This window comes from Erithacus rubecula (assembly GCF_903797595.1).
Source record: "Erithacus rubecula genome assembly, chromosome: 3".
NCBI classification, from domain to species: domain Eukaryota; kingdom Metazoa; phylum Chordata; class Aves; order Passeriformes; family Muscicapidae; genus Erithacus; species Erithacus rubecula.
In genome coordinates this window covers 27,933,229-27,960,750 of record NC_136689.1, presented here as the reverse complement: position 1 = coordinate 27,960,750, position 27,522 = coordinate 27,933,229, and the positions used below count along the sequence as shown (strand labels likewise).

The 27,522-nt window shown below is 38.3% G+C and overlaps 1 protein-coding gene across 5 annotated transcripts; it reads right to left on the bottom strand.

The window, feature by feature from the left end:
- Positions 1–1,517: 1,517 nt before the first annotated feature.
- Positions 1,518–27,096, bottom strand: TRA2A (transformer 2 alpha homolog). 5 transcript variants are annotated; one of them, XM_079300286.1, is made up of 9 exons: positions 26,866–27,096; positions 18,308–18,618; positions 17,895–18,028; positions 15,864–16,029; positions 12,237–12,425; positions 4,020–4,135; positions 3,454–3,561; positions 2,686–2,753; positions 1,518–2,510 (listed from the first exon to the last, which is right to left on the bottom strand). In XM_079300286.1, the coding sequence occupies exons 4-9, from the start codon at positions 15,894–15,896 to the stop codon at positions 2,500–2,502; spliced, it is 525 nt and encodes a 174-aa protein (XP_079156412.1). In that variant the 5' UTR covers positions 15,897–16,029; positions 17,895–18,028; positions 18,308–18,618; positions 26,866–27,096; the 3' UTR covers positions 1,518–2,499. The 5 variants fall into 5 exon arrangements, with proteins under 5 accessions (XP_079156412.1, XP_079156408.1, XP_079156409.1 ...); XM_079300282.1 differs by lacking the exon at positions 18,308–18,618 and having other exon boundaries at positions 26,866–27,078; XM_079300283.1 differs by lacking the exon at positions 18,308–18,618 and having other exon boundaries at positions 3,454–3,558; positions 26,866–27,068.
- Between the last annotated feature and the right edge of the window lie 426 nt (positions 27,097–27,522).

The following is a 27,522-nucleotide window of genomic DNA, read 5'->3' as shown; positions in this document are numbered from 1 at the left end:
GGCCAGCTGGGCTCACTCCTGGCTCATATTCAGCCAGCCTGTGGACCAGCATTCCCAGGTCCTTTTCAGCCACTCTGCACCTGTAGCACTGACTGGAATTGCTGTAACCCAAGTGCAGGACTTGACACTTTAGCTTACTGAACCTCAGCCCACTGGTCCAGACCCCTCTGCAGAACCTTCCTACCCTCCTGCAGATCAACACTCCCACGCACCTTGCCATCATCTGCAAGCTTGCTGAGGGTGCACTCAACCCCCTCATCCAGATCATTGATAAAGATATGGAAAGGACTGGCCCCAGTGCTGAGCCCTGGGGAACCTCTTGTGACTGGCCAACAGCTGGATGTGGCACCACTCCCCTCCACCCTCTGATATCCAGACTGTTTTTTTATTCAGTGCAAGTGCACCAGTCCAAAACAGGTGACTGCCAGCTTTTCCAGAATGTCACAGGAGAGTGTAGCTATCAAAGGCCTTGCTGCAGTCCAGATGGAGAAGATCCACAGCCATTCCTCCTTCCACTAAGTGGGTCACCAGGTCACAGGAGATCAGGCTGGTCAGGCAGGACCTGCCTTTCCTAAACCCATGCTGGTAGGGCCTGATCCCTTGGTTGTCCTGTATGTGTGATGGCACTCATTATATCTACTCCAGAACCACCCTGGGCACCAAGGTCAGGCCAATAAGCCTGTAGTTCCCTGGATCCTCCTTCCAGCCCTTCTTGTGCCTGGGTGTCACACTGGCCAACCATGCTTTGAAATAATTAAAAAGTAAATATACCAACAGTTCTTTGAGATATTGGGACTATGGTTTAGAGAGAATAACTTTCTTAACATTTCCTAATTTGTCTGGATCATAATAAATACTGGTCAATTAATCAGATTTGAAAGATTTAAACTTCAGTGTTTCAACTGCCCTGCTTTCAATTTACTAAGAATTTTGAACTGCAATTTATGGGTAAGACATAATGGATTCAAAGGTATTGAGCAATAACCAATTAGATCTTGTTTTGTCACCAATGTCTCCTGTGTACTCTATCAAACTCTTAAGATGTGTGCTGGTATTTCTTTTAACTACTTGTTAATATTTCCTGGCACCAACACTCAGAAATAGCTAATGCAAATACATTTCATACACCTACCCTCTTAAAATCATGACAAACTCTTTTGGTGGCTTTCCCTGACAATCAGGATGAAAATTTGCTGCAAGTGCTTTGTGGTCATATTCCTTCTCTTGTGGCAACACCAACATTCAACCAGCCACTTGCCAAAAAGCAAAACAAAGTCAAGAGTGTTTCTCTCATTCAACCATCACAGCACAACTCCAAGTGACAAGGATGGCACAAGAGAAAGCTGGACTACCCACCCAGCTTAGCCATCCCATATAACCACATACTGATCCTCAGGGAAGACAAGGCTCCTGAAAAGACAGGCAAAAGCACTTATCACCCACGCCCCAGTACCAAGTATTGTTTAATATTATTCCAAAGCGACACAATAATGCAGATTGAAAGACAAGAAACAACATTATCAGTGGACTTAACTTTTATTGAGGGGAAAAAAAAAGGTTTACATGTAGCCGTAGGTTTTTCCATTCGTACTTCCAAAAGTTCAAAAAGGACTGGAAACAAAACTTGCTCCATCATAATTTCAATACCAAAAAGTTGGTGAATTTATCTTTCATGAACAGCAAATTATATAACTAATTGCTATGTTCAATAAATATTCTTTCTGCTGCATCAATTAAAAGGAAATATTCAACCAGTACCACAAAGACCCCAGGAATTTAACAACTTTAATTTCAACTGTTATCCACTGTGTAGCAATTCATAAAGTTTTTTCTATAAAACACACAGCCTTAATTTTGAGTGTACAAGGATGTACTCTCCCAGTCAGCCAAATACCAAATTCTGATCTAGCTCAAATAGTCTACTCTCAAAGCAACTACTTGACACAAAAAAAAAAAAAAAAAAAAAAAAAAAAAAATTAAAAAATCCTCTGGTTCATGACTATCTAAGCAAATTTATCATTACAGAAAAGGCTCAAAGTCATTACTTGTTTATCAAAGTAATAGGTAAACATTTTAACAGAAAGATTAACAAGTTACTTGGAAATGCAGGTTTATGTTAAAGTATCCGAGTGTGTATACTACATATGACATGCAAGCTTTAAAAATATCAATGCTTTCTTCTGATTAGTCAGGAGTCCAACTGTTTTAGAAACGAAATAGGAATGACTTCCAAAATGTATCAGCACTTTGGGGTTCTCTATTTTTTTCCTCGAAATGTTTTACTACACAAAAACTACAACAATTACAATATTTAAGAGTATTACAATAAGAAGGGATGGAAAATAGGAATATTTCAACTGAAAATATGTATATTCTAAATGAACCAAAGACTTGTGAAAGAGCTGGAAGGAGGACAAGAAAGGGAAGATGGAAGGGGAAAGCTAAAGATCTGAACTTTGTATTTAAAAATCAAGTCCTCAACTGTAACTCTTCTGATCTTCAGTAGCGTCCTGGAAAAAACAAAATATGACACAATTACTAATTACACAACCAAACTAACGTACACATTATTGCAGCTTAACTGTGCCCAGGCTTTTTGCTTTTACATTCAGAATTCCTATAGATCAATTCAGGTAACAGTGTCTGTGTCAGGCAGATTTTGTTTATTCACTTGTATTTACTTACTTGGACTATAGGAACGGGATCTTGATCGCGATCGGTATCGACTATAATAAGGCGATGGTGATCGTCTCCTTTAAAGGAAATTAAAAAAGAAACCAAACAACATCCATTATGAAAGAAGCCTTATTCACATCACTTCTACAGAACAGAACCACTTCCTTAGCACTGAAAGACTTGGCCTGCATGAATGATTTCTGCTTTATTTGGCTGTGGCTTATGGTTATTTAACAAATGCTTTTATATTTCTCTACTTGATGTGTTCAAACTCTAAGATATTCCCAGACAAAGAATTTAATAAACTCTCACTAGCCTTACATGAAGTGCTTTTCCAGATGCCTACAATTCTTGTTGAACAACATTCTCTGAAACCAGATAACTTTCAAAACAGCAAGATGGTTATGAAATGTCAAGCATTAAAAATCCCATCCACAAATAATCCCTTTTTAAACAGCAGTGTGTATCAGCTGTCCCTGGTTCTATATACAGCATAGAAAAACGAGTTCCCATTTTATCTGTCCACTTGATTCCTGGGGTACATGCTCCACACCTCCTTCACGTAGCAAAATTAACCCCTTAAACAACAGAAAGACCAAATTACATAAACATTGAAGACTACTTTAATCCCACAAAACCTACCAGAGTGTGGCTCTACCATGTAACAGGCATGCATGCAGAATATTGCTACAAACTGAATCATGTGCTTAGTCATCTAACTTTTCAACAAATCCACAAATTCACTATTACAGAAATAAAAAAAAAAAGATTAGGTACCTGTATCTGTAGTCATATTCTTCGTATCTGTCATATCCTCTGTCATACCCCCTATCATAATATGAGTCTCGGCGACGACCCGCTCCACCGCCACCACCTCCTCCACTGCTATTAGGGGAAAAGAAAAAACAAAAACAAAATCCCCTTTATATATCTACTCTTTTAGTTAAATTATTAGATAAATAAATATAAATGATTTTAAATCTTATTAAAGTGGTCTTGTAGTAAATCAGACATTTAAGACTATATCACAAAAATATGCAAACAAAATAAAATCAAACAAAAACACCTTCCAAAACTCCCAGAAAAACAAGGAAATTGACTCTAATTCCCATCAAAGTAAAAGGCAAATGGGCTTAGTATGAAATACCTTAGTATTTCAGCAGGCTAAGGATACATTAATTGATCATGCTGGATATTATTTTTTATTAACAGGTCCTTCAATATTTTTATAAGGATACAATAAACTACAGTAGTATTTAAGAGTGAACCACAGTACTGCATTCTTTATATTAGTAATTTCTTCATCCAGAATCCAGCATCCAGTTTAATTCCATTGAACTTACTGTGTTGGTCTGCCCATGTAGATGCCTGGGGTGGGTGTATGAGCTCTCTTGGTGATTGAGTAATCCACTCGAATCCTCCTGCCATCCAGCTCCATTCCATTTGCATGCTCCATCGCCTGCAGGAGACAAGGCACAGGGAGGTGAAACCTGCAACCTACTGGTAACTTGGGAAGGCTGTGTACAAACACATTATTTTCCACCAGAAAAACAAGCTTGGAACTTGTCTTGTTTAGACTGGTTACTAGTGCCCCACTGTGGCGACTGGCTCATCTCTTGTCCCCACGCCTGTCTGCCGGTGGTGTAACAGGACGGCACTGGGGTGCCGAACTAATGCGACTCTCAATCCCTCTTAAGGGAGCACAGGCTAACCACTAACACAGCCACTCTCCCTAGACTTTATCTTCTACCCATCTGAAAGGTAAACTGAAAGCCAAAACTGCTTTTTTCCTGAAAACTGCATCTTTTCCTACCACGGTCTCTGACCCAGAGGGGACGGGCGGATTCAAAAGCTGTGCAGAACAGTGGCTTCCTGTAGGGTGCATATGGCCGGATTACTGCTCGTCGGCTGCCATTTCATGCTCTCCCAGCCTCCTGCCATCTCCCTTACAAGGACCTACTTCAGCAGGGCTTAGTAAAATGGCGGGTTCAGCCTACATGGATACCTAATTACAACCTTCCTCCCCACTCCCTCTCACAATAGCAGCTCGCTTAAGTGATACACACAAGGGTCTGCGCTCAGACGCCCGTGCCTTCAGAAGCGCCCGCAGCCCCTGCACGCACTCGCTGGGTGTTCCTGCCCCAGCTTCTCCACTCTGAGAATCAATACAATGGCCTTTCACAGACTCCAACCATCAAAGTAACTTTAACAAAGCAGCACAGCGTACTTTTGAGAATTATATTCATGCAAAGTAACCTAAAACCCAAACCCCAACAAATCCACAACAGCTAATTTTAACAGCTAATGATGGACTTGAAGGGATTTTTAAAAATTTGCTTTTTGAATTTTAACAGCTTTTGTAAGCTGCTACAGGATCTCTGAAATACCAACACACATCACTTACTTCTCAACACTAAGCACAGCACTTAGTCCAATACACATTATTTTCATTTTTCATGTGTGGAGAAGACACAGTTACAACCTTGACTTAAAGAACATAACCACTTTGCTATTTTTAATCTACAAAAAACAATACCCAACCTCAAAACATTAAGGTACCTCTGAGCAGAGATTTTTTTTCTTCTTTTTAATTATGAAACATTTCTTCAAAAAATCTCAAGTCTAACAAGAGCCTTACTGAACTCACATAGAAGTCATATAGAAGATACAGAAAGCCTGACCATCTACTAGATTTACCTGCTGTGCCCCAACTGGAAGTGACTGATGAGCACTAATGTATTTATTGAGAGTGAGTTTGTATTTTAATAATGCTGTTTGTGTCCATACTAGATCGCCACCTAGTGATTTGTGTTCCCGTACAAAACTAACTACATTTAGCCAACTGCAAGGCACAGAAAGAACAGCCCAAGTCATTCAACATACACTCAGATATTTTTTGTGACTAAAACACGGTCCTCAGCTTTAGTTTTCCAGGCTTTTTTTCCCCACAAGGATGATGTAAATTAAAATAAATCTATGCACGCATACTAGGAAAGTTTGTGTGCACAAACCTACCAATGAAGGCTGCAAATAACTGGCTGAAAAATTACTCTTTCTGGAAATGCAGCCAGTTAACTTGTAAGAAGTAAAACAAATTCTGCTGCATGGCATTTTTAAGTCCAGTCAACAACTTGCAGCATAGTAAGCTTAGCTGACAAGATGCCACCTCAAACCGAGAACATCTGGCACGTGTGTCTTATTTAGTTAAGCCAACAAACACCTCTTCCAGAAGAAGAGCTCTTTGACAGAGGGAGCAGTACAGAGAAGAGCAACATACCAGCATAAGAAACGAACAATTAATTTTGAGAGTTGCCTGCTTGTTTCAGAAATATCAAGAAACATGTTACATTTCAGCAGATAAAGATTAGTTCATGGTTACCACACTGCAAAGAACTCCTGACACCCTGCTCATAAGGTCTAATGCCCTACCAAAGATTTAAACATTAATTTTCTTATGGTTCAGCAGCTGTCAGCAATAAAAGGCCAACAAAAAATTATTTATAAATAAATAAAATCTTTAAAATATAGACAAAAACAAAGCCTCTTATAGTTCTGACTGCATCCCCAAAGGCAGGAAAGCCAAAACTTACAACAATTAATAGTATGGATTACTGTCTCACATCCAGTAATTAGCAAGTGGAAACTCCTTCTACAGAGGTTCCCAGATTCTCTGCACCACTTAACGTGCACACCTCAGGTCTGTCAAGCACTCAAGTTGACATTATTAGGGAAGGACTGCTGCAAGATGACCAGAAGCTCTCTCTGAAAACCTGTGTTCATGTAGCATTTATTTTGTATGAGGGCTTTAAAAATATTAGTGATCCTAATCACTGGCATTTCTGCACTTTATTGAAAGTAAATTAATAAACTACTTTATTAAATTAATAAACTACTTTTATTAAAGTAGTTTACAAGAATATTTCAGATTTTACAGTCTTATTGTATGTCATATTCAAAACAAATTTTGGTTTCGTTTTCCTGATGGTTTTGGGTGTGCATGACTGTTGTGTTAAGAATATTTGAGTGTCAAAGAGAAAAAACTGCATATTTTCTCTAACAATGCTTGAAGACATTCTCAAATACTGTTTAAGATGATCAAATGAATTTTTTAAAAGAAAACAAATAATATTAGGATTTAAGACACACAATGCCCTCTTAGGAGTCTTTAGCTGTCTACAATCTATTTTTATTAGATGTATTCTTTTCCAAATATCTGAATGTCATTAAAAGTCTCACATGGCTTTTGCAAGAGAACAGTAAGCAGGAAAACAGCATTCCTATAATCTTCATTCTGGTAGAAAATTCTACAGAAAATTTGATTTTTGTAGATTAGAATACACACCTATATGTTTGCAGTCAGAAAACAGAAATAGGACCAGGAATGGCATCTTGGATCACTTCTATAAAGTTTTATTAGAGTTTTAAACCTTCAACAGACTATCCATAATAAAAAAAACCAAACTGATTACCTCCAAGGTGTTAGTTCGACAAAATGAGCAGTTCCTGAACTACAATATCATCTCCAGTGGCTCAAAAACATCAGAAAGCATTAAATTTAACAAAGATTTGAATGTCATTTGACATTTAATACAGTATGTGATGTTTTCTGTATGCAGGACCAGTTAGGTAGAGTAAAACAAATTGGGAAGCACACTTTTAATTAAATGCACAAACTTAACACGGGTGGCTGGTATTGGTTAAGCGATCAACAACCCACTAAAATAATTAAAGACTTTCAGCCTGGGTAACTATTTCAATAACTTGACATTACTACAAAATTAGCAACATACATACTGAATATGTTTAAACAGTCAAACATTAGCAGTTTGTATTGTGGTATTTTGAAAATGTGTTCTCACGATTTAAAAATAATTACACAAGATACTGCCTTCCCTCCCACCCCCACACACTGCAGTTTTGGGGGTTTCTTCTTTCTTTTTTACCAGAAGTTCTTCTTTACTGCATTTAATGACACTGATAAAAAAACATCATCTCCACTCTATCACAGGTACAGCAGGGGATGAAAGACACAATGGATTAAATTCCCCCCTCCAGTATATCAATTATTCATTCAGTTCTGGATTTACTGAGAAGAACTGAAAGAAAATTCTGAAAAAAAATCTGATGGAATTAATGAAAAAATTAAGAAACTCAACTTTTTTTACACTTGCTGCAGTCTGCCAAGTTCAATTCAAGTGTCCATTTCACTTTTGAACAACACTCAATTTACATTCTCTAGTTTGAGATTTCAAAAAAAAAATTACAATATTGTCAATGATAACTTTTAAACATATACAGTGAGTAGCTTAGTAATTGATAGATTCAATGCATTATCTTAAAGCATACTTTAGACCTTCAGAGTCAAGAAATACAGGATTTCAGAGAACCAGAACAAAGAACTGGATGTTCCTGCAAGTATTAGCAATTTCATGGTATTTCAGAGTCTCCAGAGGTCTGTAACTTGTAATTCCAAGCATTTGAGACCTTCTAGTGCTCTTTTCTGGTATATCAAGGACTGTTTTTTATACCATGAAGAATATTTAAACCATTTCTTCAACAAGCTATGGGAGTTTTCTTCAATAACAGTGGTTCTAAGCCAGTCTGCTTGCTTGCAGATTGTGTATTTTTCAAATTGAACTGATAAATTCCATTATTATTCTGGTCTTTGGCAACTGAAAGATCTTAGTGATTTGTGCTGATTAATCAACAGTACTTCAGAAAATGGTTCTGGAAAGATGATCAAAACTTTTTGAAGAACATTAACTAGATCTAGCACTAGAAAATTCCATATTGCCAACAGCTGCTGTAGCTGATTCTTTTTAGATGAGTTCCTCCTACAGACAGTACATTCACGGTAGCCTCAGTTTAAACAACTAACACTTCACAGTCTGAACTACTGAAAGGCTGGTTTAGCAGCAGTATAGGAAATCCCTGGTAACTGTGGTAAGCCCTAGAACAGTCAGCACTTTTCACTCACTATTTTCTCAACTTACTGTAAGTAAGACCCTGACACAATCAATTCCTCCCCCATCAATTTAATTTTTTTCTCATCCTAGTACATAGAAGTTTGTGATCCTCTTAAACACAGGAAGAAAATCCTTATGTGATGGGCAGATGAATATCCTCTATAATTTAGTGAAAATATTGCAAAGCAACATTACAACACTGTCTCCATGCCAGTATTGCCAATACTGCAAACTGTGTAAGACAGTGTGAAAAACAAGCCTTGAATAGATGTTTACAGATATTGCTTGTTGCACATGTGGTTCTGAGGACTTAGAAAAGGGTGGCCACGACAAGATACTGCACCACCCAAGGCAAATAACCAGTACAAAATATTTTTTAAAAACCAACAATGTTTTGAAATAAAAAACTTCACAAAAAACAAAACCCACTATACTAATTCTAAAAACAGGTACATAATGACAGCAGCTTTTCAAACAGGCTTTGAACAAGCTGACAGACAAGAAAGAACATTGGCACAGCAAAACCTCAGGTTCCTAGACAACCATTAGACATTCATCAGCTGTTTCCCAGACATCCATCAGTCCTTTACATTTCCTGTCTGTTATCAGACTAAATAAAGACAGTGTCCATGAGCATCTTCAATATGGGTCAAAACCTAAGAATCCAGTTGAGTATTATTTTGCAAATACTACACCACTGCAATGAAAGGATGGAAAAAGAACCTTCTGTCTGATCAGGAAGTTATATCTTAACCTTGGCAGAGTTTCAAACAGAACAGAACATATTCTACAAGTAATCTCCTAGATTGGACACATGCTTTGAAAACTTCTCAGTCCTGTTATAGTGGAATCTCTGAAGCTACTGTGATGCTTTGACAGCTTTTCTGTGTAGTAGTTACCAAAAGCTAAGCTTGTGCTTCTCTTTATAACTAAGATGCTCATGAACAACTAACAACAAGGCTGCTACGGTGTCACAACCTGAAATTCTGAAACGGTTTAAGTAAAAATAAACTTTAGAACTGCCCCTTCTGTGTCTTCAGGACACAGAGAAGTATCTGCTGTAAGAATTTGGAGTTCCAATACATCGAGCTAGCTGACAACTTAAAATGTCTTTACCACCATATGGACACCGTACAACTTAAGTTTCAGAATAATGAACCACAGCAACATTTTAACTAGCTCAAAAACTGATCCAGTTTGCAAAAGTGGTAACAGGGATGACAAAGATCCTAAAGGATTTCAGTTTCAAAAGAATCCATGTACAACTGACACTGATCAATCTGATCAATCTAAGTTAGAAAAGTTTAAACATAACTACTCACAATTATTTTTATGTAACATTTTAGTATTACCTGTATTTCCGGGCATGTCTGCTAAGAAGCTTCCCTGTGACAGCCTTCCTGAAGGGCAATAGTGAAGATTATGGAAAATCCTCGTTTTTCTGTAGAGTTCTACTCTCATTTAATCCATCTATCTTTAAAAGGGCTGGAATTCAGTTCAACATCTTATGTCTTTACTTAGATGTTTAGAATGTTGAAGGTTCCAGATTCTGGTTATTGTTTTTGGTTGGAGTTTTCAAAATTATTTTTTTTACGAGGAGTTACTCACTCAGAACAAAAATAGTTTAAGTGCCACTGCTTTTATGCATACTCAGGTTTTCAGACTATCTTCCAAAAGGAGAATTGCTTCATTTCCTTCAGTGCTCTCCTACAGGGCCTGTCATGAAATTTCACACCTAGAGCTATATATCCATCTATATGAATGCATGTACCTACATTTATATATTTCCCCTTCTTCTACACCAGCTGCCATTTATTGACATCTTCAAATCTGGCCTCAAGGCCCATTAAATAAGTCAAATAAACAAGTTTTTCTTCTGTCCTTCTTGCCAAAGTATTTCAGTTATTTAAGTTCCAGGTGTTGGGAGGGTTTGCATCCTTTCCCCCTCTTCAGGCACCAACCCGTTGGAGAAAAGAAAAATGGGTTTAATTACATTCCAAATTATTTCAGTTCCTGCTTAAGACCCTAATTTTTACTTCTGTATTTCTGAATGCAAGTTACATCCCTTTTTGTTTTCCTTTGCATTCCAGTTTCATGGCATCTGCCAAAACAGCTTTATACTAAACAAATTACTTCATGCTATTTACATGGAACATTTTGAGAAATGCATGGTATCACGCATGACCATTGCCCGTGGCAATCAGGAAAAAACCTACTGCTAAAGACATATGAAGCTGTAAAACAGACAAGACTGGTATACGATGTGTCAAGGAATATTGTGCAAATATTTTGGATGATAAATGTTTCACAAAACAGCCACTTTTTCAAAATCCCAATAAACTCACTGTGCAAAGAATTACAAGGCTGGAAGTCAGAAGAGAGCATGCCATTAAAGACACATGGATATACAGCTATCCACTGCATGAACCTCTACCAACCTGAGAGTGCAGGAAAATATAGAAGGGACACTAGAGGAAGTTCTGTGTCCTTTTACTTACCTTTAAAACCTGCAACAACCACACATACATACAACTACAAAGACTACTCTTCTTGAGATCTCAGTTGGATCATACCAGAAGTCAGAAACAAGCACTAAGTATAGTTCAATCAAATAATCCACAAAAGTGTTGGTTTGGTTTTTTTTATTAAAATATCAAGTAGCATCAGAGTTCTTATTTTTCAGCTCCTGATATGTTCCAGAGTTGTAATCCTCCCTGCCTTCAATGCTAAATGATCTATAAAGAGAGGAGTCATATTTAATATCCCCTTATAAATAAACTTGTTAGATGCACACAGAATCAAACATCTGTCCAAACCTATTAATCCATAAGCAAAATGACATCTGTGACTCAGTTTGTCCCAAAGAAAGTGATAACCACACAATGCAGGCTTAAAGAATTATTTTAGAGGGTGTCTTTACTTTTAATAGCAACTTTACCTACAAATTTCAGTAAGTGTGGTAAAGTTCACAGTATCATTACAGGGGTGAAAAGCTACTGCTTATTGTATATTGTGGTGAATCACAACACAGGCTGCTGTTCATATTGTTTGATTCTTTCCTTGCAGATCAATTATACTAACAACTCAGTCTACCTATTAACAGCTATCTGCTAAACAACCAGGAAAGCAATTGGCCAAGGCACAAATCAAGACAAATCCCACTGTTTTTCAAATGTACAATAACATGCCTAAGAGATGAAAATGCAAAGGGAATCTTCAGAATTTTGATACAGAAAACAACTTAAAACTTTAACTTCCAAAACGTTTCAAAAACACTTTAGACACAGAAGTCTCAGAGATTTATTTGCATTTTGAAGTAACAGACTAAAACTGAAGTTCAGTGCTCACTCATGATTTAATACAGACAGTTTATGGTCAAAATGTGACCACACATCTGAACACTGAACTCAAATGCTTCATTTGTTTAGAAGTGCCACACTGCTTGAATACAGCATTTTAAATTAATCTCAGTGTGAGAATCTGCTAGTGAATATATACTCAAAACTTGTTTGGTTTTTTTTTTTTTTTACAGACAATTAATGAAGATAAAGCATAAAGAGCACACCTGAAGAAAGTAGCAAAGCATGTGTTTACCTCTTTAGAATCATCAATTCTCTCAAAATAAACGAAAGCAAATCCTCTTGATCGTCCAGTCCGTTGATCATAAACCACATTGACACCAGTCAAAGGTCCGTAACGGGAGAAGACTTCACGTAAATCTCTCTCAGTCGTGTACAAACTGAGACCAAACACTCCAAGACAGGTATTAGGATCTGGATTAGCCTGGTAACAGAAATGTTCAACTCAAATTAATTTTAGTTTAAACAAAAATTAAATATTCCTATATCAAAAATTATAATTATAAAAAAAAATTAAACTGAAGAAAACTAAACCGGTTAATACACAGTTTTACATTTTAACAGTTATCATTCTAATTGTAAGATTGTTTCAAAAAGCAACTACTTTCTGATTTACAGAAAGCCACAGAACAAGAGGGATTAATGTTGTTAGTATTTCACACTGAAATTACCAACAAGGGGCAGACACCACATACAAATCTGTGCTACGAAGTCTGTCAGCCTGAACCGCCACCTTAGCCCTTGTGCAAGGCCAGCACAGGCAGCAGAGTGCACGCTGCCTTCAGCTGCCCACACTACATGTGAGCACTTGAGCTCCTAAGCACACATGACTCAACTATAATCTACCTTCTACTGAAACTTCCTCCACCTCAGCATTTCCTATCCAACTATACTGAAAGTCAATATTTACATTTGTAAGTTAATCTTTCCACTCCTAAACTAGATGAAAGGCACCTACTTCTTTCATCTAGAGAGCAACCAGTGTAGAAGGCCAGTTCTGTGAAACTGTAAGCCAAAAGCATGCATAATTCTTTAGCACAAAACTCTTGACTCTGACATGATACAGGATACTTAATAAATTTCACTTCAACTAGACAGAGTCAAATATGTAATAGTACAAGGTACAAGTTCTCTTTAAGGTTCAAAATTTCTCCACATAGCAGCGAATTTGTATCTGATGCCAAATCCTCTGTAAGAATTATTTTGATCAAAATCAACATGTTTTTCAGTTAGGTGTCTGGCACCTGTGATACTACATGCAGCAATTTAAAACCCCAGCAACAAGCACAGAGATTTAATGTTTCTGCCAAAATAACTGGAAGTTGACACAGCTGAAATTTATATTTCAGATAATTCATCTATGCATAGTAGTTTATGCCTCAGAGTCTGCTTCTCAGCCTGATTCAAAGACTAAAAAGGTTTAGATCTTTTGCCATATTTTTTTCAGCACATTTACTCAGGAACCTATTGTGACAATAAGATACCCACACTATTCATATATTTGAAGTTCCCTTCTTTCAATTTGTCAAAGTTCAAACTTCTTTTTAAGACATGAATCTTCTGCAATTCCTCACTATAGATAAAGAGCACAAGACCTGGCAGTTTGTAATAAAAAAGTTTCAATTATACACATCAAGATATATATTTTTTTTACTCCATATTTCAATCTGATAGTTCAATCACACTGGTAACCATACTCATTTTATTACTGAACTCCTGTAAGCATAATAAAATCTATCTTTTAAATCATTGTTTGGGTAAATTCCTCCACACCACCATACCTGTTGCCCTTTTTTAACATCCCTCTTACAGTTAAAACCCTATGAATTTTTCTGAGGCAAGAGAAGTACTGAGATCAATCTGCAAACAGTAAGTGCCAAGTGACAACTGCATCACCACAGGAAGGCCTAAACTGACTGTGGAGGACTAAAGGGCAGCTTGTGCATTAGGTTTTGGGTACTGCCTCCCATCAACCCACTATGCAAGCTCTCTCTGCATGAAAAGAAGTGGCAAAATTGCTACCAATTTTCCTGGTGTCTTTAGGACATTGCTATTAAGGGAATTTCAAATCTGTCTAACTTCAGATTTATTCTGATACTGCTAGAACTACTCCTTAGAATTATGGAGAAATCCACTGTGAAAACACTCAAAGTGTTTCACAAAGTCACTTCCAAAGGAGAAAAACATCTTCACATAGCAAAGCATCTTAGTATTTCCTAAAGTAGTGAAGTGGATTTTTCTACCTTTAACCAGAATTACAGCTAACCTACTTGAAGTTCAGCTATTTATGCCAATTTTTCAAGACACTGGATTAATATTTACTTCATAGTGATTAGATGGTGGCAACAATCCATAAAAAGCTACTATTAACATTGCTTCACCACAGCTTAAGCCACTGCAAGCTATCACTGCTAGAGTCCTGCCCTTTTTGCCTTTTGTCTTCTCCCTCACATTGGTATCACCTCCTCCTGGTGATCTGCTTCACCAAGGTAGGCCTGCAAAAAAAACACCTGTACGCTTTTTGACAGAATTAACAAAAAAATCTGCAGACTAAACCAGATTAAAACTAAAAGGATCAGAAACATCACTGCCCTGAACTAGGAAAGGCAGAGCTGTGTAGCTGTGTGCAGTGACATTCATTTGGATCAGCCTGAAGTGATGTGAAACCAGAAGCTAAAGCACTGAAACAGATTAGAGAAGAAACTGGAGTGGAGGCTACAAAGAAGATTAGGGGATTGAAGTACCTCCCTTATGAAGAAAGGCTCAGAGAACTAGGCCTGTTTAGTCTGGAGAAGAGATGACTGAGAGGGCACCTCACCCATGAATACAAATATCTCAAGGGCAGGCATCACAAAGATGGGCCAGACTCTCTTCAGTGCTGCTCAGCAACAGGACAAATGGCAATGGGCACAAATTGAAACATGGTACATTCCCTCTAAATATTAAGGAACACTTTGAGGCTGGCTGAACACTGGAATACACTCTGTGTGTGGAACACACAGAGGCTGCTGAGTCTCCTTTTCTACAGGTGGTCATAACACACCTGCATGTGATCCTATGGAACCTGCTCTAGGTTCACCTGCTTTGGGGGGGGGGGTTGGACTAACTGATTTCCAAAGATGCCCTTCAACCCTAACCACTCTGCCATTACAAAGAAGGACACTGGGAGAAACCTCAGAATTACACAATTTAGTATTATAGATTTTGGTTTTGGTGTAGCTATACCTTCTCCTGCTCATAAACAAACACTTTTTAAAAAGTCTTTTACATTTTAAAAGACTTACAGCACCTCCTTTTCTCAATTTTATATTTTTCTAGTCTACTATAATGATGCACGTATCACAGGGCTTTACTTCAAGGTAAACCAAATTAAGTAATCAGAAGCATAAAATCACAAGAAATCTTCAACATATGCTCTATAAGCAAATAAATACATAGGAATTTTCATATATGGATCCTTATGTCAATCTTATCAATACTAGCAGGTTGCCAGCACTCTGAGGGGGTCTCGTTTATGTAAACGTTACATATACTTGGAATTGTAAAAAAACCCAAAAAACTAATCAGAACAGCTCAACTTCTAGAGTTGGCAGAAGCCCATGTCACCATACCTGTACATACTGACCTGCACCACAATGTTTTCAACTAATTTTTACAACTTCCCTTCCAGTTGCAGGCCCAAGAAATAAGTGCTCAGCTGTAAGGACAGAGATTGCTCCACAAACACCCCCCACTCCCATCCAATCTTTGTATCATCCAATGACAAAACAGCACGTCAAACTCAGCCTGCAAGTAACCTGGACTACACTGATACAAGCAGCAATTGTTTTGTTGATACTCAGCCTTTTTGAACATGACATACTCTGCTGCCAGTGTGCCTTCTCCTGTTGGACATTGGAGAATGGCTACGGCTCCTTCGACGCCGGTACTCTGGTGTGTATGATCTGCTTCGAGAGCGTCTCCTATGGGAATGAGAATGGGATCTGGAGCGAGTGTAACGTCTGTGCGAATGTCTTCTGGACCTGGATCTTCGACAAAGAGAAAGCCTTTAATCAGGTCATGCATATGGCCACAATGCATTTAACTGTAAACCAAACATTTTCTAAAGAAAAATATTTTCTTAGATGATGCATACAGTTAAAGCCATTAAGCTTCTTCTACCTTGCACATCTAAAGAGTGTACGGATCTCTAATAACCTGCTCAGTAGCATCATTTTTAACTCTTGGCAGTACTTCTGGCATGTGCTGAGGATTATATTCTCAGCAGTTCTCAGGAACTTCAGAGTTTAAACTTACATCAGCTTGGCTGCTTATTTAACTAACTGCTGCTCAGTGACACAGAAACTAGATATGCTACACTGTAAAATACTGTTTTGACTGAAGAAATGAAAAACCTGGCAGGACTACAGTGCTGCAATATCTACAAGCAAAGTTTGTCTAAGCATGAAAATTACTCTGGACAAAAAAAAGCAAAACCCAAACACCTGTTCTACTCCTCAAGCACTTCTTTGCAAACATCTTACTGACAATAAGCTGTTTAAAACAGAAGATAATCATCTGGCTAAACATTACAAGAAGAGAAGAGAAACCGTAACATTAGCTGAACTTTGGCAATTCAGAGCATAGCAAATGTGGGTGCTGGTGAGAGTCAGGGAAAAAAGCAGTTTGAGTTTTCCCAAACTACTCAAAGGAAAACAAGAAAGGAAATAATTAATAACAAAGTTTAGCACCTGGCGTTGTGGAGAGGAGGAGTGAGTAAGGAACATAATGATTTGGTAAAAGCACATTTACAAAAAGTGTTGCCTTCCTTGGACCAATGAACTTAACTCTGTCCTCGGTTCTGCAAACCAGTCTATAAAAATGTGTCTACTTCTGCAATAAACTGCTGCTTCTGCTATCTGGAAGAAGCCTGTGTTGCTGTATTTTTTCCCCACTCCCTAGCCTTACATTGACAAGCAACTCTTTCAGGTACTCTGGTATAAAGCATAAAAATAGAGATGCATTACTGATCTCTCCCAAGAACTGGGAAGGAGGAACAATGTAAGACTATTCCTTTGTCCCCTCTAGTGCTGAAAATGCTGTTTTCTGGTTTCTCTCCTGGTTGGTAAAGAAAGATCCCCTAGCTCTCCTCATTTCCATCAGTATCTTGGTAAAAGGGAATAAAAGATAGGTAGTATAAACCAGGTAGTATTTATGGCATAATTAGAGAAAAAACCCAAGATATGTCTCTTCTGATCCATGCAAGCTCCATCAGAACAGAGAGCTAATAAAGCTTTACCCTCCACACATCCATATTTGTTGTAGAGAAGGACATGTGCAGCATTGAAAAATGAATTTAAATCTTAAAACTATCATAAATCAAGAACATATCCACACTCAATTTAAGACTTATGTTTTGATTATGTTTTTAAAGCCTCCAATGAACGAATGTCAAGAACATTCACAAACACTGTCTTCCAATATTTCCAATAGATAGCTTACTCTCTTTATCTAACCCTGATGCCTTTGCACCAGGTCTCACTTGACTTTTTTTCTCCCCCCATATAGGGGAGTTCCACACAAGCATTCCCCCATAAACAATTCTGGGAGAAGGAACCAGGAGCTTCACAGAATTGAAATGCAATCCACTCTCTCTCTTCTGAAGAGACAAACCAACATATTTTAGTTGTGATTTCCATGTTACTACTTCTAAGTATCATATTTTCTCTATTCATACCCATGAAATAATTTCCCAACTTTGTCCGCCCATACAAGCACGAACAGGCAAATTAACACATCCCTGTTAACACATCCCAGAAAGTTTACAATTTCTACAACAGGGGAAAAGAAATTTCATCAACCTACCAAAATAACAGCAGTAACACTGAGCTGACATGAGTAACTTTGAACATACCTTGATTTTGATCTTGACCTTGAGTGAGATTCAGAGTGTTTGGAAGCCCTCGATGGACTGCGAGATCCTGACCTGCTCTCTGATTTTACACGAGCAGGACTCCCAGCTGGAGATTTTGACTGGGAGCGAGACTCCTAACAAAAAAGACAGTATTAAAAATGGTATTGGTTGTGTAAATGCCTAACTCCTAACATTTTAAGTACAGTAATTCTATTATATTGATTGCTCCTGAAAAACAAATGGTTAGGCAATACCCTCCAAAATAAATTTCATTTTGCTAACCCACTGTTAATATTGTATGCTTGCCTCAAATAGGTCCCTGCTTGAACCAGATCACCGATTCTCTATTAACTAAGTAATCATGCAAATTCATCTACAACTTGATCATACAGACACTGGAACATAAACCATACATTTACTTAACCTAGGACCCATTCATTCTTCCAGATTCTTTTAATTCTACTTCACTCTTGCTTTCTACTTTTCTTCATTCTTCATTGAGTTTTTCATTTTTCATACTTCGTGTATTCTTCCCCAATTCAAACAATTCATTATAGCCTTAAAAAATATTCAAGTGCTTCTATCTGACCAATCTTCTGTTCAATTTTTTCCCCCATTCAATTTTAATTTTCTGATCTTTAATACTTTTCATTAGCCTTCTTTTATCTTGATTTATCTTCCACATTCTTGGAAAAAACTCTTCAATTTCTTCACGAACATTAACCTTAATGGAAAAAGAACATTTAGTATATTTAAGCACGTGGGGATTATAAAACTCTGCTGGAGTTCAGATGTTATCTACCAAATTGAAAAGCCAGCAGGTAAAGTGCAAGAAACTATTTTATAAAACAACTTTTTAAAAAAATATCTTTAAAACTGTATAAGTGTCTATGTTCTAACAATAAGCTTACTGAGTTCTCAGTGTTTTACTGTATTTGCAAAGCTACCCTCCTCCCCGCTGAGATTTTTTTTAGTTTTTATCAGTTATTCCCCCCTCTAAAAAAATAACTATATGCTTCTCAGTATTAAGTATCCCAAAATTTACTCCTACAGATTACTAATACACTCTCAATTCAACAGAATGGCCAAAAATTTCCAGTCAAAACCTATCTATGCACATACTTACTTGCATAACACATGCACATAGGTATAAGCAACATATATTATTATTCTTCCTATATTTTCTTCCTCATTGTTGTCCTGTTTTCCTTATATAATCCATAAACTAAGATGTAGAATTGTATAATTAAAGCAATCCAATAGAAGTATAAACAGGAGGGGTTTTTTTCTTGCATGGTAAGGCACACAAGAGAAAAACTAGGAAAACAAGCAAACAAAGAGCAGGTTAGGATTTCCTCACATTTTATAATGTACAGCATTTCTAGGGAGCTTAGCTATAAAAATCCCTACAGAATAGTGTGCTATATACATTTGTAACTTCACAAAATAACGAAAAAATGCATAGCAAGTTCCCCTCCCAAATATTTTACATTTCATGTTTATTTGCATTATCTCTCCTCCTGACTGCCCTCACATTTTTTTATCTTTCTTACTCCACCTATATCAGATTTGCATTTTCTTCTGCAGTTAAAATTCTTCACTACTTTGGACTGGAGTTCTTTTTCAAAGGATGGTGTCCTCATACTTCAACACAGTAAATTCACCAGAAATGGAACCTGAGAGGCTCCTTATTAACAACTATTACAACCACACTATCATCCCCCTTCACCTCAATAAAAAAGACAAAGGACTCATGGAGAACATCACCTACTAGGATGATAGGCCTGCCAAACTTTAACAATGAAAGCCAAATTCAAAGCATGGCTGTGACATATAATGGGGTCTGCATAACAGGTTACCCTTATGAAGATGGCTAGGTACTGACCTAACTATAGGACTTCACTAAAATAAATTATATACATGCCTTTAAATACTACTATATTTGATTTGGTGTTTTGACATTAGAAATCCACTGTTTGCAATAAATAAAAAATTCTCTTATAATCACTAACATGATTTTTTTTATCACCTCACCCCTTTGTACTTTCCAATGTTTGACAGCCTCCTAAATATTTCTCTTTATAACTCATCCCTCACAGCAATTGTCAGTTTCTCTGGGAACTATTTGTATTTCTCTCCCTAGTAAAAACGATCAGTAATAAAGAAGAACATTCAAAGTGACATCAAATTTAGAAAACACCCTTCAATAAAAAGACAAAGAATTCACCCTCCTCAGAGACTCCTTCTTCATAAGGATACTGCATTGTCCATACTTTTTACATCTGAAAGATCAATTCTTGAACAAGAACTCTGGAAACTTTAACAAAGGCAACCCCCCATCCCACCCCCGATCCTGCACAATCTAAAAGTGTTGGGAGGTTCCAAAAATATCATGGACCCAATTGCTCCCATACAATGTAGAAGTCAGCTTAGTGTTCTTAGCTACACAACTTGAAGCATCTTATAATACCACCCATAGAGTCTTCAGTAATATCAGCTATGACACCAAATCTGTATAAACTTGACAAAAGCAAACATTACACAATTTCATGTAAGTTAAGTCCTTTTGGAAGTATCTGTTTAAGACCCTTAGGGGCTATATTCACAAATATACAACTTGAAAACTGCAGTGACAGAGGGGAGCATGTAAATTCTTAGAGATTTCAAACTTTCTCAACCAAGTAACTGCAGATGTACGGAGATTACCTGGTAGCAGTTGCACATTGTCACTGGCAAGCAATTGCATCTCATCTTCTGATGCAACATAGTTCACCTAGTTACAACTCCTACAATGCTTCTAAAGGAGACTAAAGGAATCACAGTAACCTGCAAAAGTTTAAGGACTTAAAGATGATGCTGAAAAAGTACCTAGTAATATTTATATTACTAACAAGACTACAGGCAAGGATTAAGGGATTCAGAGCTTCAAGGAGTCACAAAGAGAGATCTTAAAGAATTCTTCTCCTCTACATTCCCACTATAATTAAACAATTAGCAAACTGTATATTAGTCCACACCACAAATCAACCCAATTGTTCTTCATTAACTATATATATCCATTCTGCAATACATATGACCAAAATATTCAATATTCTTAGTATGTCATCTTTAACATAAGAAACCAGAGAACTCTATTACCCCAAAGAACTAAAATACCTCAATTTTGTACTAGTCTTAAAGCAACCTATGAATTTTCATCTTAGCTCTGTTCTTACTACAGAAACTAGATATCGTGTAGGAGAGAAGAGACTAAAATTGCACTTTGGATCCTCAGCATTTTCTTATCTTTCTCTTCTAAAGATCCTCAATCATTTAAGAGCCACAGATGAGACTCAGCTTAAACTCAGCTCCTCATCCCATCAGCTTCCTACAAAACAGTTCCTAACTTAATGCCTTGGGTTTCATTAGGCAGCTGACCAGTCACTACTTTCACTCTTACAGTTTTGTATGCAGCTAATTCACTATCCCCATGTCAAAGTACCTAGATTTACTAGAGCCTTCAGAAAAAGAAACAGAGCTTTGTAACAGTCATCAGATCAGACTTCCCTTTCAAAACAAATCCTGCATCTGCCAACAACACTTTTCCCAGGAAACACCTCTCAACAAAACACAAAAAAACCCCACCCACCCAAACAAAAAACAAACATACACCCACCCCCTCTCAACAATAATTACAAAAAAACCCAACTTAAGTGTAACAGTGTGCTCCTTCAGAGTAAGATGCAGCAGTTTCCTCAAATACATACCAGGAAATGGGACTAAATGGGACTAATGCTTCACCACGAACTGGAACTTGGAGCCAAAATCGTAGACAAACACAAAATCTAAAGTTTGTAGCTTCAGTTACTGATTCTCTGGACAAAATGCACAGCTAGAAGCATTTAAAGTGAGCACTGAGAATTTTTAATCCTTGTTGCCCTCTTTCCTCAGGAAGATTAACAAACCAAAGAGACATGCAAAGAATCTCTCCTCCTCCCCCATTACTCCACTATCATATAAACCCAGACACTGAACAACTATCAACAACTTAAGATGATCCATCTGAGCCAGGCATCAGTCAGCCCATGTATTTCATCCATACTGATAAAACTGTTTAACTTACCTAAAGTTCTGCCTACCATTTAAATTACTTCATTTTCCAAAAGAAATCCTACTTTCCAATGTAATTACTATTTTAGAAGCATTTAAAACACTTTTACACAGCGAAGAACTGCAGAAGTCTTGACGCATTCTTTCCATTTTCCACCCATCAAGAGAAGGTATGATAAAGAACATGGAGGGGGGAACCACAACAAAAACAAACCAAAACTGTCCAATTAACCAAACACCCCCACCAAACCAATCAAACAACCAACCCCCCTGTTCTCTCACACTACTCTTCCATCCCCAACTTGTCACGCCTTACCTTAACTCCCACAATTTCAGAGTATGGCTGAAAGGCTATCAAAATTTAGAGCAAGTTGCTAACTAAAAATAATTATGTAAGTTTAATTTAAGCTTTCTATAGTAAAGCAGGGGAAATGAAAAAAAACCAAACAAAACAAAACAAACTCCAAAACATTAAATCATACAGAAATTTCAGGTGAAATTAATTTGACCTGGGGTGAAAAAAAAGGACAGGACAAGTAGTCCTTTTTTTTTTTCGAAAAATTTGTTAAAAACGCCTACCCAAACTAAAAAAAATAAATGAAGTTGAACTCTATTAAAAAGGAACAGAAAAATATAAGTAGTCAAAAAAGAAACATGAATTTAGCAGCAGCCCACATTCACTGGATAAAACTATTAAGCTACTGACATTTCTCTTATGAAGACAAGATTACATTTTGGCAGGAACCTACCAACTTTCCTTGAAACTCACAAGAGAAGTTAAATCCTTTTTGCTTCATACTGTGATCTGTCACTATACTAAAAATAAAACGGATCCCCTAATCAGCAAATCTTCTATAAATATTACAATAGTACACATAATAAGCTTCTGTATAAAAAGCATCTTGTAAGTTGCTACCTTGAAGACATAGATATTTTAAAAGTTACTAACATAATAAGCAAACTGTGTATTTCTCAGTGATCCCATTTATGAAAAGAAAGAAAAGGCTTCAGCAATAAAGTTTTAGAAACTACAATCTCATCTCACTGAGGCTGGAAAATACACATCTTCAGGGAGGGTTCTGTAGTCATTCCTCTACCACACATAGAAGACAATAAAAAAAATTTGTGTTCAAAAGGACCAGTCCTTTCAGCTGACAAGGTCCAGAAGAATGCAGAATTTATTAAGTTTGATTAAAACAACAAAAAACAAAAACTGGACTTCCAGAGAAACACTCCCACACTAGTAAGACACTGGAGGGTGACCACAGCACTTTCCAAGCAAAGGTAGAACCCCTGAGCATTAGCAGTCCATTGTGGCTGTGTTTAAAAAGGTGTGGGAAGCAACATTCTTTCCTTTCTATAGAGGTGGCAGACTGCCACTGCAGGAGAGATGGAATATAACAGCAAGCCTGACCCTCACACCGTTGTTTTTGGGGGTTTTTTTGTGGTGGTTTGTTTTGGTTTGTTTTTTTTTTTTTTCCAAAGAAATCATCTCCAAGTTGATCAGTTAAGTAATTCCGTATGTATTTAAGTATTTTGCATCCAAACTTCATGAAGCATAAGGCACTTCCACAGCTAAACTAACCCAAAAGCCACTTGTGTACCAATGAAATATGCATACTTCAACAACAAGATAGGCCATGTGCAAAAATCCTGCATTTCTTGAAGTGTTTTATTAGATTATACTACTTGTCTCACGGTAAGATCCCACATAAAGCAGGATCATCAGAGTGAAGATAATCAATATAGTTACAAAATGGAATTTCACCTTTGTTCTGATAAAAGGTTTTGCCTATTTAGACAGACAGCACATAAATACTTGTAGAAAACTACTGAACTCTTATGGTTGTGGAAATCAAATGTTACTAGAAGCTCAAAAGAAAAAAATTTATCAAAATTTCAAGTGGAGCTACTGTAGTACAGGTTTGTTCAGACTCCCTTTTCTTCATTGCTCTGGGAAACATCTAAAGTTGCACCAGATTGAACATCAAATAAACAACAGCCTATAAGAAATAGCAAAAAATACGAAAAGTAGTAAGAGTGACTTGCCATCTGACAGAAATAAAAGATGAAAAAAGCCTCATTTGTCTAATCTGCTCACAAAAGCATTCAATGGTGATAAAATACCAATGACGTTTCCAAACCCAAGTCACTGGATAAGAAGCACAATTTTAAATCTTTCTTTATTCTTAATGTCCATAAACTTAGCTCTAACAAATCCACTATATTTTTAATTCTATGGTCAATGTCTTTCTATTAAATCACCATGCTCGAGGAGGGGGCTTTCTTCTCTTCAACCAGCCACATTCTTAATAGTGAAATTGCTTAAGTTGAAACAAAATGACACAAAGAGCAGATGTTGATTAGTCCGGGCATATTTGATTAACATTTGCTTAAAAAAAAAAAAATCAATAATGGAGTGAGTTCAAGAAGGAAAAGCTCTACAAGGATTTCACTTAATACTTGAGAAATGGAAGTTTTAAGGAGTACAAACAAAGCCATTTCATTGGAAAGTTATTTCTGTAATTATTCATTTCCTGTTCAGATTAGTTAATATGATTTTAAAATCATTAATTAGAAGCAAAGCAAACGCTGTATCTTACTGCCGATAAAATTAGCATTTAAAAAAATTCTGCTCATACTCAACTTTCACTGAAGTGCTTTTGGGAGAATATGCATCTACACAGATGAGAATATAAAAGATCTTAAACTAAACTTAAAACACTCTTACTCCTTGGGCATTCACTTTTTAAAAGCACATCACACTAATTACCACTTAAACTGACAGGGGGTGGAAAAATTGAAAGGGTACTCAGAATTCTTGTTTGTGCCAAATTCCAGGAAAACAGGTTGTTAAAACTTTTCCAGTTTCTGCAGCTCTTTCTCCCAATGAAAACTTCTGCTTTCCTCTCAGTGCTCCGTGCTTGGGTGTAGCAAACTGAAGCATCAGGATATTCAGTGTCTGACAGAGTCCTATCCAATTTGGAATAGCAGACTAAACATTACAGCCTCAAAGTAACATGTGCTTAATTGTATGCCTGTGAGTACTTTCAGTGGAAATGAAATACAAAACATTAGTCTGAAGTATAATTTCTTATTTCAAGAATTTTAGTACCATCACAACAAAGCAGTTATTGCTGAAGAGAAAAAAAATTAAAAGGGTTACAAATGTTCTTCAGTAGAACCACAAAAGTCCCAACTAGAAATCAATCAAATACCTGTCATTATGCTCAGTTATGCCATGCTGATTGAAAAATTTCAGTGTAAGGAGCAAAAACAAAAAGTTTTCCAAATGAAGACTCAGCACAGTCAGCAGTTCTTTCAAACAGGTAAATTTTCCATCACGAAAAAAACACAACAAAAACCAAAAAACTGATAAGCAGAAGCCACAGTAACTGCTACTGCAGGACTTTTCAGACTTCCTGTACTCTCAACTACATTTGGCAGGAGGTGGTGTGCAGAAATACTGAAAGTACAGAGCTGTAACAGCTTTTTAGCATAAACAACATAACCATCAAAGAGCCCAATACCAATATTCTGACAACTAACCTAACATAATTTCTTTCCTAACAAAAACCTACACTGGGAATACAGACAAGAAAATAATCCTTAAAGATATAAATCTTGACTGTAAAATGGGAGATTAACATCATCTTTAAAAAAGAAAAAAAAAAACACCAATCAAGCATACTCATTGCCTAATTTCTGAAATCTAAGTTGTTCCCCCTTCGGAGATCTGTTTATTTACCCCAATATTGCTTAGCTACACAGACACCTTTCTTCCAAGCAATCAACACAGGTTTTGTTTACCTCACGCGAGAAAGCAGCAGCAGTTATTGCATAGCTAGGTAAAGAGCTTGCAGCCTATTGATTTATTCTAAATCACCACAAAAATGGCAACAATAATCATGTAGAAGTAATTTTTGGAAGGTAATACCGTTCTTCTAAGATTTTATTGCTTGTTTCCCCAGATAGTAACTACATATGTAACTGCAAGGTGCTGTCACCGGAACATCAGAGAGAGTCACCAAGAGGATGCTCAGGTGTTTCTCTAAAGAATCTCTTAAAAGGACAAACAAAAAGAAAACCTGGGCAAAATTAAAAAACGTAAACTGTGATGGAGGAGCACACATTACGCTTCTGTTTCAAGCGGCTTCTAATTCCTGCTTGCCTTGATCATCACTAAAAAAAAAACAAAAAACAAAAACAAAACCACAAAAACTCTGAAAATGGAAGGGACCTGTCACACGTGTACATGAAAACCCGCAGCCATCAGAGGGAAGACACAGGCCTAACGAGATTACAAAGCCACAGCAGCTCATTCGAAGCCTTCAGCTGCACGATCGATGACTTTCAATGATTTAATAAAGACGGCCAGATCTCCCCAGCGGTCAGAGGGGGCCCGGCCCGAGCCGGGAGAGACCGCGCACCTCGCACAAAAGGACGCGGGGTCCCTCCTCTTTCGGGCGGGAGGAGGCCTCGGCGGCCCGGCCGGGGCGGGGGAGCGGGAACGGGCGGCAACAAGGCGGCTCGGGACCGCGGGAAGAACAGAGAGGCGCGGGGAGGAACGCCGGGGCTACAGCAGCGCCGCCTGCACAGGCTCAGCCCGCGCTGGCCGGGCGGGGGCCGGGCCGCAGCACCGGGACCCCGCGCCCGCCGGGCCATGGGAGCGGGGAGCGTGTGAGGGAGAGGCGCGGGCAGCGGAGAGGGACGCGGGCCGTCACCCACGGCCCAGGCAAGCCGCGGGTGCCTCAAGGAGCCATTTTAGAGCCAAGCTGCGCTGCCCCCACCTCCGCTAAGCCCGAGGACGCCGAGTGCCGCCACCCACCGCCCCCGGGTCCGAACCCCCCTCGACACGGCCCGCGCAGGGGAGGCCACTCACCCTCCCCTCGAAGTTGTTCTCCTCCACGTCGCTCATGTCGGCAGAGTCCTGGCCACGGGGCTAGGGCGAACGGGGGACGCTAGTCCCGAATAGCAGCAACAACACCCACGGCCGCTGCTATCGCCGCCGTTACCGCTATTGCCGCTATTACCGGCACCGCCACCGCCGCCTCCCGCACCGCCGCAAAATGGCGCCGCCGCGGCCGCTCCGTCTGCGCCCGGCACCGCGCTCGGGGCGGGGCCGCGCCCGCCCCTCACAAAGGAGGCGACGAGCGCTGCGGGGCCGCCCGCCGCGCATGCGCGCCCCCGCCGCCGCGGGAGCGAGCGCGCTGCCCCCGACCCGCCCCGCCAGGTGTGCGGGTGTCGCTGCGAAATGTGGAGAATGTAAACACGCGTTCTTGAAAAAGCATGTTCTTAGATGTCTGATACTTGTCAGCTTTCAAACTTAATCAGTAAGAAGGGAAATTTAAGCCCGGAAACAGGCAGCTGGCAAGCAAGCGCTAAGTGATGTCCAGGCGTTAAAAAGATAAATAGGCTGTCGGTAGAATTGCCCTGTTAAGGTTCAGGGCTGGACGTGCTTCAATGGTATCCGACCTAGGGGGAGGTTAACAAAGCTTAGGAAGAAGGATGTGCCACTGATAGTGTACACAAAGAACGC